Source organism: Schistocerca cancellata, chromosome 1, assembly GCF_023864275.1.
Source record: "Schistocerca cancellata isolate TAMUIC-IGC-003103 chromosome 1, iqSchCanc2.1, whole genome shotgun sequence".
Taxonomy (NCBI): domain Eukaryota; kingdom Metazoa; phylum Arthropoda; class Insecta; order Orthoptera; family Acrididae; genus Schistocerca; species Schistocerca cancellata.
In genome coordinates this window covers 653,864,147-653,883,226 of record NC_064626.1, presented here as the reverse complement: position 1 = coordinate 653,883,226, position 19,080 = coordinate 653,864,147, and the positions used below count along the sequence as shown (strand labels likewise).

At 37.7% G+C, this 19,080-nt stretch overlaps 1 protein-coding gene across 3 annotated transcripts in view; it reads left to right on the top strand.

Annotated features, from left to right (window-relative positions):
* Positions 1-19,080, top strand: part of LOC126183514 (DNA polymerase epsilon subunit 2) — a 114,476-nt gene that overhangs the window by 85,012 nt on the left and 10,384 nt on the right. For all 3 annotated transcript variants that reach the window (XM_049925577.1, XM_049925586.1, XM_049925569.1), the window contains exons 4-5: positions 1,385-1,610; positions 2,041-2,162. In XM_049925577.1, the coding sequence (XP_049781534.1) occupies positions 1,385-1,610; positions 2,041-2,162 (348 nt within the window). The remainder of the gene's footprint in view (positions 1-1,384; positions 1,611-2,040; positions 2,163-19,080) is intronic.

Sequence of the window (19,080 nt, the reverse complement as noted above, 5' to 3'; positions counted from 1 at the left end):
CCTGCCCAACTGTGTCCTTGGGTACATGGCTGCCTGCTGGTTGTGGAAAATTTCTTTAGGAGAGGTGGGAAGGGTTTTCCTTATTTCCGGACTTGATAATTAGTTGAAGCTCTGACAAAGGAGATGGTTCAGTTGTTCCAGTCTTGGAAGATATTGGGTGATGGAAAAGATGCTCCTCTGCAACTGTTTGTGGTCAGACAATTAGTGGCATATGTGGGTGTGGCATGGGAAAACTGTCTGCAGACTAGTTTTGGGATTAATTCTCGTCTGTAAAGGCTTTTCAATACCGGTATACTACAGCAAAGGATTGTTCGTAGCTGCAAATGCACTGTTCACTGGTGGCCAGACTATGTGGGAGTGACTTTTTGGTGTAGAGTGGATGGCAGCTATCAAAAAGCAGGTACAGTTGATGTTAAGTGGGCATTATATGGATAAAGGTTTGGATGTGGACATTACGAGAGGTGAAAGTCAACAGTCAGACAGGTTGAGGGAGACCAGGTGAAGTGGGTGGGAGAGAAATTATTAAGGATTTGGAGGAATGTGGATAACAACTTGGTCCTGGTTCCAGATCATAAAGGAGATATCCATGAATCTGAACCAGACAAAGGTTTTGGTGTTTTGGGTGACTAGGATGGTTTCCTGTAGAACCCGTAACAGTTTAACATAAGAGGGTACAACGTGAGTGCCCATGTTTGTGACACAGAGTTTTTTGTATATCTTCCTCTTAAGGGAGAAGTAGCTGTTTTTGATGGTGTAATTAGTAAGGTGTATAAGGAACGAGGTACTGGGATTGCAGCTGGAAGGGTGCTGAAAGAGGTAGTGTTGATAGGGACAGGACCATCTGCGTGGGGGATGTTGGTGTATAGGTAGGTGGCATAAACAGTGATGATTAGGGACACAGGTGCATTTGCTACCTCAGTCTTCTGCCCGTGAACCACCATTCCTCGACCCTCCAAACCTCCCTCCCACTTCCTGTTACTTTTGTCTCCATGTCCGCTCCACCCAATAAAAGCTGCAACTCCAGGCAAACTGCAGTGCTGGCACAGTGTAGTCAGCCGCAGCAATGTAGATGTGCAGGTTTTGTGTGTGTGTGTGTGTGTGTGTGTGTGTGTGTGTGTGTGTGTGTGTGTGTGTGAGAGAGAGAGAGAGAGAGAGAGAGAGAGAGAGAGAGACCGTGACTGTATAGCTCTGAAGAATGATTCATCTTAAAGCTATCAAAATCAAAATTCTGTCTTGTTTATGCACCTATAGATTGCTTACCGCCTAAACTGCTCCATGAGCTGTTACTTTTACTCCTTAAATTATTTATATTCCACCAAGGACTTTCCATTACCATAAATATATATTTTTGTTATTAATGGCATACTTGTTAATTGTCTTTTAGGTATATATTGCTCCATCAACGCACGGCTCGCCATGAACTATTTACACCTTCAGCTGTTGGATCAAATGAGACACAGAAATTCACTTTAAGGCCTGTAGACTACTTCCTTAGCTCTAGCCGAAAAGTGGATGATGCTGTTGTAATGGGCTTACTGACACAGCTGAAAGAAGGGAAGTATTATCTGGAAGATACAACTGGAACTCTGCAGTTAGATTTGTCTGAAACTGTATCCTTTACTGATTGCTGTGAGACGTGATAAATATAGTAATAAATAATGCTCTACTTTAACTGTAGATGTTATCTTGTTTTTAGTCTAAAATGTTTCATCTTTCTGACCAAGAGTAAATTTCTAAACATTTTCATTATATCTGGTGTGCTACTTTCTGCATAATTTTAATCAGCACAGTGCTTTAGCGTCCATGAAAAATGTTGTTTTTTTCATTTATGGGTAAATGTCATTGACCACTGACTTTTGACAGTAAGTTAAACAAAATTATGGCACAAGTATAAGCAATTAAGGGCTTTCAGCTTCTTTTATGTAGAAAAATCATAAGAACTGGAGTATTCTTGTAAGCATGTAATGTAACTGGGATTTTAACTTATGTTGACTTGCAGCTGGAAAACACCGCAATTTTCCTTGACTGAAAGTGTGCCAGAGATATCATACTGGTTTACATGTAGAAGGCTGCTTTGTGCTGGCAGAAGGTTGGTATGAAGACAGAGTATTTCATGTAAATGGCATGGGGTTTCCACCACCAGAATCTTCTAGAATTAGCAGGTAATTATGAATGGAGTTTGTACTGAATCTTTAGGTTTCAGATGTGAGAAAAAAGGACCAGAGCAAGAAAATCACACAACTTACAAAGGAAATAAATGAAAATAAACAGTGCACACAAATAGTGAGTAAATCTACATTTAGATAAAACATCTACACATACTAAAAACACTTGTGTATGCAAAGCTCTCAGATGATTGCTTGTATCATCAAGGCAGATGAGCACAATTGAAGGAATTAGCAAAAGAATGTGGCAATCTGCAATTTAGTAAGGATTAGTCTGCATATGTCATCTGTTGTACAATTGAATGCATCACAAGCTGGTAAAATATAATTCCACATGCACCACTAGAAAGAACAGTCTCTATTTACATTTTTCAGTGGACTGACCCAAGGAAACTAAAATGCAAGAAAGTGTAAATATAGGAAAGTATAGGCAACACTTTTTCTATCATTCAAAATGTCAAATGAAAGCAATTTAAATTTTGCCTATTTAAAAAATCTGAAGTAATTAATTGTTTTTGTTTCTTTCTAGCAGCAATTAGCTCTATTTTTCTCTCCACAGTATACAAAGCATCAGTCACAAAGGCAGTGCTGAAACACACAAACATTTGGGCTGGTTTCCCACTTTGTTGCAATCGTGTAAATGCTCTAAATAAAACACGATAGCAAAAGTCTTGTGTGAAACCATATTAAAAAGATATTCATGTTCTAATGTGAGATTTATTATTGATAATCATTATAAAATTATGGTAAATAAAACTTGAAACACAATACTGGTTAGAACACTAAAGTTGGCATCTTTGTAAACCGAGAACAATAGGCAGGAAATCCACATGCTTGTTGCTAACAAAGTCACTTGGCTCAGGGAAGCCTTGGGTGAAAACCAGGGTGGCAATTGTCATCATGTTACGGAGTATCTTGAGGAGGAAAGTTAATGTCTAACGTCAGGTTGTACCAAAGTAAGATTGCGCGCCTAGTATGGATTAGTGTATTTCACGTGGAAGTAGCAACGATTTGTGAAAACCCATTGTAGAGATGGCTACCTTCAAAAGCAATGTTTATTTGTATAAATGACTGAAATTAAATTAAAACAGTGCAATGAGCAGAAGGAAGGTTACTACTAGAGTCACTGTCTTCAGATTGTGATTATCATTAAGACAGTTACTCAGTGTACTTTACCATTCTTCCAAATACTCCAAACTAACAATACAGGCAGCCGTGACCTAACGCGCCAACAATGAAAATCTGGTTTACAGCACTAACACTGCATTACATGATCAATAACTGACTTTGAGTAGGAATATGCTGGACTTTTGCAGAAATGTGTGTAAAAATCAATGTTAAAGGTCTTGACAGCATCAAAGAAATGCAGGAAACGTTGTAACACGGAATTGTTAATGATGGGATAGCATTGTGTTGAGAGAACAGGACTACCATTGGGACTGACAAAAATGATCTTAAAAGGCAGGAACATAAAATTAGAGTTTTACTGTAAAATGTTTTGTATGTTTATGATGCCTTTGAATTTAAAAAAGCATATAACGTGCAACAAATCAAAATACAATATAGCTCTTGTGGATTAACAGTCTTTTCTGCCTATCCTTTCAATTTTTTGACAATACAAACATCTTTTTGTGATCAGGGGCCAGGAAGCTGAATTGTTCTCTCCTTCTGCTTACAATGTGGGGTCCAGTAATTCTGTTTTAAGTTTGTACCCTGTTTTTACATGACATTGAGCCAATTTGTCCAGCACCCTCAACATTTCTGTGCCCATCATATGGTTTGAACTTTGAAATTTTATTGCTATATCTCAGTCTTAAGCTGCACATTCCCTCAAACCCCCCCCCCCCCCCCCATAGGTATTAACAAAACATGGACACACTATATTTGGGGGAGAGAGGACAGGGAGAGAGCAAGGAAATTGAATAAGAATTGTGAATTATCTGTTTATTCATGCATAGTTTTGGTACCTTAATTTTGATATTAATTGTAATGGCATAATTGTAAGGCATCCTTCCTCTTTGCATATTGAAAGTAATTTACTTTCCATGTAGAAATAAATTTGTGATGTTTATCTTGAACATAATTATTTTAATAAATGGATGATGAAAAGTTTGGGTCACTCTCTGTCTGTCGTTGGTGTGTGTGTGTGTGTGTGTGTGTGTGTGTGTGTGTGTGTGTGTGTGTGTGAAGAAACATAGTCTTGAAAATGAAATGCTCACTTTTAGTAGACCAACAGCAGCAGAACAACTATGTCGTTAAAACTAAAAACTCGCAAATGGTCTGTATTCCCAGCTGACTTAGAATTATTCTCATCTACATGAATGCCTTAAGACAATGTACTTACTCAACCTACGAAAACTTATTCAGGGAGTTAGTTTCACTTTAAATTCAGTAACATATAGTTGCAAAATGCATATATCCAGGATAGTTAGCCTTCATGAAACAAGCAGTGTTGAATTTGCAAATCCTGATATAGAATAAAAGGCGGTCAGCAGCTTTATTTAGGAACCAGTTAAAAGAAGATCCCTATGTATAAAATGTATTTTTATTTTATCAGGCTTTGTGTAAATGATAAGGTCAGTGAACATTTAATAAGATAGCAAGAATTAACTATGATGAAAAAGTGTTAGAAATTTGACTGTGAATTCAGAGTATGACAATAATATTAATATATTGTAAAATAGGGCAATTAGGGATGATTCGTAAAGTTTTTTTGTAATAACTTTGCAACAATATTTTATTTAGTATTTGTATCCTATACCTTACAAAGACCTATTGTGAAGATAGTCGTTATGTATGGCAATTTTTGTTCACTACTCATAATAGAATTTATATATTTTTTTCATATCACTGTGTGTATTCATTCCCAGTAAAGGAGTCAACAGGGACAATGCCATTGTGGGCTTAATAGGGAAGTAAAGCAGGTCTTTAAAAGATAAATATAAATGAAATATTTTATTTCAACTATTAAAAATTACAGTAAATATTAAAAACTTATAAATACATTATGAAAAATACATACTTTTAGCAAGTGTCTTCACTGAACATATATTGCTCATTGTGGCACTTCAGATTTTGGAGAATTGTTGCATCTGCTTTCTTGCATTCATACTAATCAGGTACGTTTGAGGGGAGTGAAAGGGGGGGGGGGGATTTTAATCTGTTTTTTTAAGAAAAGTTCTAATGTACCTATCATCTGAAAATTTTCCCAAGACTTTTCATCTATGTGTTATGATCTCTGTATTGTAATAAAAATTCACCTTGTCCCAACTTGCTTCTAAGGAAAGATTTATTTATACCATTTGGTTCAGTATCTTCATCAGTGACATCATGGACACCATCAGTATCTACCACTTCAGTATCAGAATATTCTTTGTAACTGCTCTTGAATTCGTCGAGCGTAATACTTCGCCCAACAGGAACATTCAGCTTGTTTTATGGGACTTTTTGGCCATAATGTCTTCTTGATCATAACACGTTTCTTTCAGAAGAATCCTTTTCATTGTCATTTTTGTCTTCGGGTTCAGGAGACAGCAAATCTAAGACTCTATTTCTGTTTAAAGGACATATGCCCACCTTATTAAATCCTGATTTTATATCGTGTTCTAGGGATTTGGCCATCATATGAAGTGCTCTTTTCGGAGGTGATGGAAAAATTCGTTCATCAGATGTATTAGCATTGGTTTGGGATTTTCAAGCACCTTACGCCAGTTCCATTTCATTAGCAGGAATAGTGCGATATGTAATGGCCAAGTTGGGTGTGTGGAGTTCACTGGAAGACACACAAAAGTAATGTTGAGTTCTTCACATAGTTTTACCATGGCTGGAGACAAATATGAACTCAAACTATCACCTATAACAACATTTTTGCTCCTCAGTTCTATGAGAAGAGGCTATAGCTCTTTGGAACCAGTCTAGAAAAATGCTTCTGTCCATCCAAACAGGTTTAATAAGGTTTTAGAAAGTTCCAGTTTTCACACCACAAGTCGTACAAATATGTAGTGATGTAAATGAAGTAAGGAGGTAATAATTTTGCAGAGGCAGTAGCTGAAATTATTACTGACACATTACTTTTACTTTGGTTCATTATTCGTTCTATGTACTAACAGTGTTTCTTTAAAATTAGTTCACATTGACCAATATAATCTCAAAGAGCTGTCTCATCCTAATTAATTATTGCACCTGATGAGGTGCCATTAACATATTTATCTAAGCTTAAAAAAGCAATATTCACAGTTGTCAGTGCTGGTCGAGTCCCTTCCAGAAAATGGTTTTTAAAACATTTTACAATTCTGCCGTCTTTTTCAAGGTAGTGTTTTACAAAATAACTTAAGTTAAAAGCACTAAGTTGATATCCCCACTCATAGCACTTCACTAAACATCTAATAGCTTCATCTTCAGTAGCTATGGAAAGAACAGTTTGGGTGCCCTCCTTCTTAAAACTTATTTCACCTTGGTACCCATAATTTTTTGTTCATGTAGCAAAAAAGCACTGATTTAGACATTTTGAACTGTTATCCATCTTTTCTTATGGTCATTCCTCTAGAAACAGCATCAGGAGCCTTCTTCATAGTGTCTTAATCAACAAGGTGATGACCTACTTTTTTAATGCCTTAGCACTGTTTCATGTAGGTCTAACCTAAAGAGATGTATATTATCTAGGCCTCAGAATTATACAAGCATCAAGAAATGCTGTTTAAGTATATAGTATGCATAAGAATAAGAGTTCCTAAGGACAAAAATGGTACAGGAAATGACCTGACATTGCTTCCGAACCGTGTCCGTAATAACTCAATTTTCAAGTTATTAACATCCTGAAAAACCTTAAATATATATAAAAAATATGAATTTTAATACAAGTGCTATTAGTTTTTTGATGCCTTCACTCACCAAAAGATAGCAGATCAGGAATGAAATGACTTCAGGCTGTAAACACAATCACTACTTACTGTCACTGACATTTGAGAGATTCTAATTTTTAGAAGAAATGAACAACTGGCTAAACTATGTTGCCAGTGTAACATGAAAATTTTTGTACTAACTAATTCTTTTACAATGAGGATAACAGCGTACTTTGAAAGTAAGAGAAAGAAATTGCATTGTAACTTTTTCCCAGGATTAGTCCCATTTCATGCCATTTTGTACTACTGCTTAATAATTGACTTCTCTTCACAATTTGTAATAAATGATGAGAAAAAGTATACCACAGCCTATAAGTGGGCATCATCCTAGAATTTATTGGAATAATTTGGCAGAACCCAAATAAGGACGGATAAGGTTTCAAACTATAACATAGTAGTCATGTCCAGGTTCGCCGTTGGACTTTGTAGCACCATCAGATTATCCAAAAGAAATTGACAGTAAAAGCAAAAGATTTTTTACACTTTTAAGCATTGAGCTGGAATCAGCTTCCCCCTTCCAAGTTCTGTAGCTGGTCTAAGTGGACCTGCTCTGTATTGCCACAAGACTACTTCACATTCTGAAGAAGGTTGAGGACTGTAAGAGAGCTCTGAACTATGCAAGCTACTAAGTGAGGTAAACGTCTTTCAATAACTCTTCTGTATTTTTGCTAAGCTTTATTCAACTGTTTCTGGGCCTTGTCATTATCGCCAGCACTTCTTGCTTTGTACCATCCAAGACATGGCCAAGCTGTGATGCCCAAGTGTCTTGACAACATTCTGTGCTCACACTTCTTTCACCACATCTGTACATACATCGTCAAACCACAGCGCACACAGTGGAAAGTTCATTGCTCAAATATGCATAAACAATGTTTTTACATGCACAGCTTTCATCAGCTTGAGAGGAAGAAGTATAAGTGTAACATGCTATTCTGAATGAATGTGGTGTCGCACCACACCAAGTATTTAAAGGGTGCTACAGTTTTCATTTTCAGGTGCTATGAGCAATGGTCTCAGATGTGATTATAATGCTGTTGAAATCTAGACAACAGCGTGTTCATCTCCATTTGCTGTTACTTGTAACAGAGTTAATTCCCAATGCTGAGTGCTCCTTTATATGTGGTTGTTCGTTTTCTCTGGGTTGCAGCATTCCATACTCTGCCTGTCTGCTTCCTCAAAACTTCTCAACTCTGTTGGAGACAATGATTAGTAAGACTTTATTAAGTGTTTTCTAGTTTGCTGCTTTGGAAAGACCACTTAATTGAAGATTCAGTTTGGTGTTTTGGTGAAGCTCTATACACCTTTCTTCAGCTGTCATAATGAACTGGCCACACCCAACATGCTGTACAAGCAAAGTATTTGGAGGCATATTTTATCTTTTATTTTATAAAGCTGCCATTTTTGTTCTTGGGCATGATCTATATTGGACATAATATTTATACTGGACTTGTACAAGTCAGGTCTGATTACATGTAGTTATCAGAGTACCTACATCAGAATGAAGTCCTTGCGTGGAAAGAACCCAATGGAAATTCACAACATATCAAGAGAGGTGTGTGCAGATAGTATAGTGGATAGTAGTACAGTAGATAGTAGCACAGTGTCACTGTGATCTGCTTGTTTCCATGAAGGTTGGGTAAGCACTGAGGACAATGCAAAAAGTGGAAGGCCATAAACTACAACAGACAGTTTATTATTAAAGACATTTTGAGGGAGGCTCACCAAAAAATATGAAGAAATTGCATATGATGCCAAAATGTCTGTCACTTCAGTTTACAGAATTATAGCTGAAAAGTTGCTGCCAGATGGATTCCACAGGATATGGGTGAAGAGCAGAAAGCAGGCCACAAAGGAATCACAGAAGAATTGCTTCATTGTTATCAAACAGAAGGAACACAGTTTCTAAAATTTTCTAAATAGGATTGTTGCCCTTGATGAAATATAGATATGAGATTTTGAGCCGGAACTGAAGTCTCAGTTGCCTCCATAGAAAAGTTCCAACTTTCAATGCCTGAACTGATGATAATCTTGGTGTATTTCATGAATAGAGTCATAGCTACAAATAGTGCCCCAGGGGATCCATGTAACAGGCCCGTACTGCAGGTTGTTTCTGCGAAAGACGACCTGACACGCTTGCAGCTGCTGTCCTCTTTTTGCACAATAATGCAAGACAGCATATTGCCTTACCAGTGAGAGAAATGCTCAACAAATATGGATAGGAAATACTTCCCCACCCACCATACAGTCCTGATGTGAGCACACCAACTTTGATTTAATTCTCAAATCGAAGGAACAACTCCAATGGAAAACTTTTTGATACAACTGATGAGTCATCCAGTGAGGTTACCCGAGTAATTAGACAGTTCAACAATGAAGGTGCCCTCTCCAGAATACGGAAGTTGCCAAACATTGGGAAGTTCTCATAAGCAAAAATGGAGATTATATAGAAGGTATTTTGCAAAATAAATTATTTTCTTCAGTTCTATCTTACAGGGTGCAAAACTTCTGAAATGATCCTTGTATATAAACCCTTGATTATTTTTTTCTGCTCTTGTCTCTAACACAGCAGGAGTCGTTTGCTACACTGCCTCTCTTTTTGTGGCTCAGAGTGCCCATTACTTTGTAAAACAATTTTAGGCATTGTAATTCTTTACTGTTGCTTTCTCTCTGTTTGCCATAATTCTTGTGCACCAGGGCATTCAGTGTGAAATCCCTCTGAATGGATGGTGAAGGTTTGATGTACAGAGCTGAAGTTACAGTCTCACTGTTATCCAATAGAAACTGTAACTGTTGGAGCTTCTGTTAAACAGCACATCATGAAAAAGTAGGTGGTTCTCTTTCTGTAGTCCAATTGTTAACATTATACAATTATTAGGATGGAAGGAAGTGAGAAATTGCAAGATATACGAGGGTGGTGTGAAAAGTTCTCAGAATCACCATGAGAGGTCAGCACTAATGCAACGAGTTGTTCATGTGATATTCATTGGGCTGTTGCCTGTAAACACGTGCCACGTCAGTGCTCTTGGAAGAGAGCTGTGGTGGTGACGTGGCTCTGTTGTTTTACTCGTTTAGTGATTTGTGAAGATGGAAAAAATTGAGATTCAAGCAGTGATTAAATACTTTGTAAAGAAAGGTACAAAAGCAAAGGACATTCATGCCGATTTCCAGAATACACTGGGGGACTCTGCTCCTTCATATTCAACTGTTGCCAAGTGGACAAATGAATTAAATTTGGTCGGGAGAGCTTAGATGATGATCCGCGTAGTGTCTCTACTCCAGAAATCATCGAAAAAGTGCACAAAATGGGCAAGGAGGATCGCCGATTGAAAGTGCATAAAGATGCTCGTGCTAGCCAGATGTCATTTGAAAGGGTATATCACATTTTAACTGAAGAATTAGAAATGAAAAAATTACCTGCAGGTTGGGTGCCGTGACTCTCGACCCTGGATCAAAAAAGCATGAGAATGGACATACTGGAACAATGTTTGGCCCGTTTTAGGAGAAATGAACAAGGTTTTTTCCGCCGGTTTGTGACCACAGATTAAATTTGGGTGCACTACTATACCCCAGAGACAAAACAACAGTCAAAGCAGTGGAAACATGCTGATTCTCCGCCACCAAAGAAAGCAAAGACAATTCCATTGGCGGGAAAGGTCATGGCTGGACCTTGAATTTTAGGTAATAACCTATGTTGTTCCTCATTAAATAAAGGCAATAAAAATTTTACTTACACGAATTACACCAATTTACGATCGAAAACGCTAGTTTTATAGCACCTAAAAATACCTAATTTCAGGTTAGTACCTGACTGTACCTAAATTTTAAAATTAACAATTAAATAAAATTTTTTATGACTAACATTCTCTCGTGGGTTTCCCAGCTAAGAATTAGGCAAATATTTTATTTAAAATTGTCATTTTATAGTACCTAAAATACCTAATTTCACATAAGAACCTGATTGTACCTCATTTTTTAAAATCCTAAAAATACCTAATTTCATGTTAGAACCTGACAGTATCTAATTTTTACAAATCCAGTCAAATAAAATTTGTATGACTAAAACTACTCTTTTGCTCTTACCATCTACTTAGAAAACAGTAATTGAATGATAACCGGTTTGTTTGCACACATAAACGCCAATCGTGAGTGAGACGAAGACAGCATACGCAGCCCACCCTGCTCCACAGAGCGTTGTTGCTCACTGTGTACCGTCAAATGGGCCGGCAGGGCACTGAGGAGCCTTGTAATCTGCCTCTGGCGCCTCCATGCCCTGTTGAAAAAGCCTGTTTAAAACACCTGCACTGTCTTCATTCAGTCAGTCAGCGTGCTGCTTGGATGTAGTGAAATATTTCGCAGTGACAGTGTATTTGTGGAATGTGAAGCATGCCGAAAGTAGGCAACACCAAATCATCTCTGATTCGTCAGTGGTTACAAGAATTTCCTGATTTCTCTTCAGACGAAAGAGTTATTCCCTGTAATGTGTGCAACAAAGACGTAAGTAAAATGTTAACCTTTGATCTTCTATGCCCACTCAGAGAACAGTAATGCCACTGTTTTTTCCAAGTTCATTTTGACCAGAGACATGGGAATGCAAAAATATTGTTTCTAAACCCTTAATGTTGATTAATTTTGCCAAGCAGATCTCGTACGTAAATTCTTCGACAAAGTATTTCTCATTTCTTTTTGTTTTAGGTACGTTCTGAACAGAGGTTGCATTTAAGTCAGCTTGTTTGCCGGAATTAAAAACCAGGCAAATTTAAAAAATAAATCAAACTTCAAACAAAAGTTTGTGACTAAACCAAAAGCAACAAATAAAAATGATCTTCATCTTGACCTGTGTTGAGTCATTGTTGCAGCAAACATACCATTAAATGCAGTTGAAAATAGCCCGTTCAAAAGTTTTATAGAGAAATACTGTCACCGAAGTATTCCATCAAAATCCACACTGAGAAAGATCTGTTTAAATACTTTATATGAAAATACATTGAGCAGGATAAGGGAAGATATGTTGTTGTTGTTGTTGTGGTCTTCAGTCCTGAGACTGGTTTGATGCAGCTCTCCATGCTACTCTATCCTGTGCAAGCTTCTGCATCTCCCAGTACCTACTGCAACCTACATCGTTCTGAATCTGCTTAATGTATTCATCTCTTGGTCTCCCTCTACGATTTTTACCCTCCACGCTGCCCTCCAATACTAAATTGGTGATCCCTTGATGCCTCAGAACATGTCCTACCAACCGATCCCTTCTTCTGGTCAAGTTGTGCCACAAACTTCTCTTCTCCCCAATCCTATTCAATACTTCCTCATTAGTTATGTGATCTACCCATCTAATCTTCAGCATTCTTCTGTAGCACCACATTTCGAAAGCTTCTATTCTCTTCTTGTCTAAACTATTTATCGTCCATGTTTGACTTCCATACATGGCTACACTCCATACAAATACTTTCAGAAATGACTTCCTGACACTTAAAATAGAAGGGAGAACCGATAGAGGTACTCAAGGTACCCTCCGCCACACACCGTCAGGTGGCTTGCGGAGTATGGATGTAGATGTAGATGTAAATCTATACTCGATGTTAACAAATTTCTCTTCTTCAGAAACGCTTTCCTTGCCATTGCCAGTCTACATTTTATATCCTCTCTACTTCGACCGTCATCAGTTATTTTGCTCCCCAAACAGCAAAACTCATTTACTACTTTAAGTGTCTCATTTCCTAATCTAATTCCCTCAGCATCACCCGATTTAATTAGACTACATTCCATTATCCTCGTTTTGCTTTTGTTGATGTTCATCTTATATCCTCCTTTCAAGACACTGTCCATTCCATTCAACTGCTCTTCCAAGTCCTTTGCTGTCTCTGACAGAATTACAATGTCATCGGTGAACCTCAAAGTTTTTATTTCTTCTCCATGGATTTTAATACCTACTCCGAATTTTTCTTTTGTTTCCTTTACTGTTTGCTCAATATACAGACTGAATAACATCAGGGAGAGGTTACAACCCTGTCTTACTCCCTTCCCAACCACTGCTTCCCTTTCATGTCCCTCGACCCTTATAACTGCCATCTGGTTTCCGTACAAATTGTAAATAGCCTTTCGCTCCCTGTATTTTACCCCTGCCACCTTTAAGATTTGAAAGAGAGTATTCCAGTCAACATTGTCAAAAGCTTTCTCTAAGTCTACAAATGCTAGAAACGTAGGTTTGCCTTTTGTAGGGAAGATATAGGCGATTCATACATGTGGATCTCTCTGTCCATGAGACAACTGACAGACAAAGTCGATATGTGGTTAATTTGAATGTTGGAAGGTTAGATCCTGACACTCACTCTGTACCTCTTCTGATCAGCAGCAAGGAGCTAAAAAAGACTAACCAGGAAACAGTTCCTCTCTTTCTTAATAAAGCCATCAAATAATCCTGATCTAATAGAGAGGGTCATGACGGATACAGGGATTAGTGAACACAGTCATTGTAGCAAGGCTCAAAACCATATCAACCAAAACCACTAAAAATAAATGCAAAATATATCTATTTAAAACAGCAGATAAAAATTCGCTTGATGCCTTCCTAAGGGAGAGTCTCCATTCCTTGCAAGCTAATTATGTAAGTGTAGACCAGATATGGTTCAAATTCAAAGATACAATATCAACAGCAATAGATAGATTCATACCGCATAAGTTAATAAGAGACGGGACTGATCCACCATGGTACACAAAACATGTCAGAACACTGTTGCAGAAGCAGCAAAAAAAGCATACCAAATTCTGAAGAATGCAAAATCCCCAAGACTGGCTAAGTTTCACGGAAGCTCGAAATTTAGTGCAGATGTCAATGTGAGATGCTTTTAATAGTTTCCACAATGAAATATTGTCTCAAAATATGGTAGAAAACCCAAAGAGATTCTGGTCGTATGTAAAGTACTCCAGTGGCAAAAAAAAGTCAATACCGTCACTGCGCGATAGCGATGGAAATGTTACCGATGATAGTGCCACTAAAGGGGAGTTACTAAATACAGTTTTCTGTAATTCCTTCACGAAAGAACACGAAGTAAATATTCCAGAATTCGAAACCAGAACAGCTGTTAGCATGAGTGACATAAAAGTAGATATCTTAGGTGTTGTGAGACGTCTCAAATCACTTAAGAAAGGCAAGTCTTCCAGTCCAGATGGTATACCAATCAGGTTCCTTTCAGAGTATGCAGACACAATAGCGCCTTTCTTAGCAGCCGTATACAATCGCTCACTTGACGAAGGGTCTGTTCCTAAAGACTGGAAAGTAGCACAGGTCACACCAATATTCAAGAAAGGAAATAGGAGTAAGTCATTGAATTACAGTCCCATGTCACTGAACTCAATTTGCAGTAGGATTTTGGAGCATATACTGTACTCGAACAATATGAATCACCTTGAAGAAAATGCCTTATTGATACATAACCAACACAGATTCAGAAAATATAGTTCTTGTGCAACACAGCTAGTTCTTTATTCCCATGAAGTAATGAGTGCTGTTGACAAGGGATCTCCGATCGATTCCATATTCCTAGATTTCCAGAATGCTTTTGAAACCATTCCTCACAAGCAACTATTAATCAAATTGCATACATATGGAGTATCGTCTCAGTTGTGTGACTGGATTTGTGATTTCCTCTCAGAAAAGTAACAGATCGTAATGATAGACAGTAAATCATCGAGTAGGACAGAAGTGATATCTGGCATTCCACAAGGTAGTGTCATAGGCCCTCTGCTGTTCCTGATTTATATAAATGATCTAAGCGATAATCTGAGCAGCTCCCTTAGGTTGTTTGCAGATGATGCTGTAATTTACCATCTGGTACAATCATCAGACGATCAATTCCAATTACAAAATGATCTAGAGAGAATTTCTGTATGGTGCAAAAGTTTCAATTAACACTAAACAAAGAAAAGTGCGAGGTCATCCACATGGGTACTAAAAGAAATCTGATAAATTTTGGGTATACGATAAATCGCACAAATCTAAGGGCTGACAATTCGACTAAATACCTAGGAATTACAATTACGAGCAACTTAAATTGGAAGGACCACATAGATAATATTGTGGGGGAGGCGAAACAAAGACTGCGCTTTGTTGGCAGAACACTTTAGAAGATGAGACAAACCCACTAAAGAGACAGCCTACATTACACTTGTCCGTCCTCTGCTGGAATATTGCTGCGCGATATGGGATCCTTACCGGGTAGGATTGACGAAGGACATCGAAAAAGTGCAATGAAGGGCAGCTCGTTTCATGTTATCATGCAATAAGAGTGAGAGTGTCACTGATATGATAAGCGAGTTGGGGTGGCAGTCACTGAAACAAAGGCGGTTTTCTTTGCAGCGAGATCTGTTTACAAAATTTCAATCACCAACTTTCTCTTCCAAATGCGAAAATACTTTGTTGACACCCACCTATGTAGGGAGAAATGATCATCATAATAAAATAAGAGAAATCAGAGCTTGAACGGAAAGATTTAGGTGTTCGTTTTTCCCATGTGCCATTCAAGAGTGGAATGGTGGAGTAGTAGTATGAAAATGGTTGATGAACCTCTGCCAGGCACTTAAGTTTGAATTGCAGAGTAACCATGTAGATGTAGATTTACTTTTCTCCAACAGTCAAGATGAAATTAAAGTACTTGTAATCCACACTGATACAGCCACATACGTGATTGCTGCTGTTAACTTATTGAAAGTATTTTTACACAGTCTTGCCCCATGTCACGTCTTGCCCATGCCATGAATTGTGTAACTGAGACGATACATCTCCTGTTTCAACATATAAATAAGCTAGTTTCAACCATCAAAAAGGTTTTTATTAAAGCACCTACAAGAATCCAGTTATTTTAAGATTGAGAGGAACTTCCCAATGTACCACTTCCGCCAAACCCATACTTTTGCTGGGGAACATGGCTAGAGGCTGCGGAATATTACAGCGAGCATTTGGAAGACATTACGAACACTGTTCTTAAATTGCAGGAGGCAGCAGTGAGCATTACTTCAGCTAAAGATGTTCTAAAGGACCCAACAGTTTCCAAAGACATTGCATACATAAAATCTCATTATGCATTTTGTGTCCCTATTATTAAAGCTCTAGAGGGTTCACAGAAACCAGTCCACACACAGCTGCAATTGAGAGAAGAGGTGACAGAAAAAATCAACTTGGTCCCAGGTTCAATTGGTATGAAAGTTAGTGGGGGGGGGGGGGGGGGACCACCACCACCACCACCACCACCACCACCCAGGACTGACCACCCTCTGCACAGTGGCTGACATCTTATTAGGTCATTAGGTAAATCAACAGAAAATGAGGGTGCGCACCTAATGTCATCGTTTAAATATGCTCCGGTGACATCTGTTTGCCTGTATCGCTCATTCTCGGCATTTAAGATGTTATTAACAGACAGGGGATGCAGTTTCTCAACGGAAAATCTGGAGAAAGTGTTAGTTATATACTTTGACTGTAATTACGGACATGGACAATAATATAATGTGGAGTTTTGTCAATCTATTTATCTTTCTGGATAATAAAGTGTCATATTTTGGTCACCTATTTTCTAATTTTAATAAACTATTTTGTAAGTGATAGAACCTATTTTAAGTACCTAATTTACATTTTTTAGACCCTGAAAGTCCAAGGTCTAGTCATGGCATCAGTGTTCTGAAATTCGAAGGGGATTCTAATTTGTAAATGATCTCCCCACTGGGCAAACAGTTACTGGAGAATACTATGCTAACGTGGACAAATTGCAACAAAAGATATGCGAAAGAAGGCCAGATTCAGCAAGGAAGAAAGTCATCACCCATCAAGACAATGCACGCCCGCACACGTGCTGTCACTATGGCAAAATTACGTGAACTAAGGTATGAATTGTTGCCACACCCGCCTTATTCACCTGATATGACTTCGTCAGACTTCCACCTCTTTCCAAAACTGGAAATTTTTCTTGGTGGGCAAAGATTCACTTCAAATGAAGAACTGATAGCCAGAGTTGATAACTATTTTACAGACCTAGAGGAAACTCATTTTCGAGATAGGATCAAGGTACTAGACATCAGTCTACAAGAAGACTACATTGAAAAATAAAAAAAGTTTCAGTGATGTGAGTACATTTTTTCTATTCCATTCACAGAACTTTCCAAACCACCCTCGTATTTTAGACCAATAAGACATGATGCACTAAAAAGATTTGGTTCTATTATTTAGGACCATATAACAAATATGTTGTTACACATTGATACAGATATGTTTATTCGAAATGTTTCATGTATAAATTTCGAAACTGGTGAATAATGTACTGTCCATTGCTGACCCATAGGTTTGACGAAAATATTTTTCATTGAATAGGAAGTAAGTTGGCATGATGTTGCAAGTGTAGTTCGGGGAAATTTACAGCTGGCTTTACAAATTGGTACCAAGGAGTCACTCAAAGAGTAGCACATAAAAAATTACTGTAATATGTGTTCAGAACATTGTTCTGAAGATATTTAATGCATAAGTGTGGTAACTCTGTTATAAGTAAGTACTTTAAAAGCTCATATAGCTGTGTTGGTAAAACTGCTCATGATCCAAAGCCTCTTTGTGCAGCCTATCTGCCAACCAATTTTCCTGCCTGTTTGTGTTCATCATAACATTTATTGGACCTTGGATGATCTTATAACCTTAGAACTGCTCTTGTCTGCTGATTGAATTTTCTTTGTTCTCTTAATGCTGATAATCGTTTCATTGATATGTTAAATTTCAGTATTCACATTTTGGGAGAACTTTGAGAACATTTTCAGCCACTTCCAGTGAGATCAAAGCTGGATGATACACTCTGCCATTAGTGTATTGTGATGCAGACTTAGTTTGAAGAAAAATACAATTTGGTACTTTGCTGAAGTCAGCTTTCATGTGTCAGTCGGAAAATGTTGAGCAAGTGAATCTTGAAAGTAACAAGATTGTGTCTTGGTCCTTGTCCCCCGTTTCAAGTATTTGGTATGAAAATGAGTGATAAACTCCTTCATGGTGTGTCAAGATAAGTGTATAGTTGTTCATATTCCGCCCAAGATTTTCTGTTATGTCAGTCAAGCAATAATAATGTTTAAGAAATAAAAACTACAAAAAATAGTAAAAAAAAAATTATCAGAACATGGAGAGGGATGAGTGTAATGTGTAAGGGCGTTCAGGCAAGCGAAATACAAGAGGAAGTTAAAAATATCTTCCACTGCTTATTCTTTGCAACCTTGTTATGTTCTTACCACAGAGAAGATAATTTTAGTATGCTTCTGATTACTGGTGATGCATTAGTGGTACCATGTTGACCATTTCGTGGCAGTCTTGTATGAATAACATTCATTCAAATAGATTGTCACAATGCATTCTTTCAGAGCTGCCTCTTGCTCAGTAAAGGAAGTGATGATTGTGTTAAAGGAACTTCAATAGCAGAAATTCAACGTATTCGGCAATTAATGTACCTCGCTATTTCAAGAATTTTGAGGGTAGTGAAACTGTCTTGCAAGGATGTTGCAATAAGCAAATATGATGATCTGGTAGGTGTTAATCAGAAAGTTTTGTTGACTAGGCAAACAATGCTATCATGGTAGTTAAGGGTATAATTCATAAAAAGAAACTATCAAATTTCTTCTTCTCCTGTCTATTGTTCAATCTGCGTATGGTTGCTATCAGTATCAAATAAAATTCTGAAGGTGAAGACAGTTGCTTCTTTTATGTTTCACCCTAATTCCAAAAGAAACGTCAGAGCCAGAAAACTTTTATGTTAGCTGGCTCTAACTGCAGAAACTTTCGCTTTTATATTCAAGCGTTCTCTCTCTCTCCTAACCACCATGTTGGTAATAACTGATAAATACATGAGGCATCTATATCTGTACTGTGCAAACCACTGTGAAGTGATTGGCAGAGAGTACTTCCCATTGTACCATTATTAGGGCTTCTGCCAGATCCATTCACATGTTGTGCACTCGAAGAGTGAATACTTAACTGCATATGTTCCTGCTGTAATTAG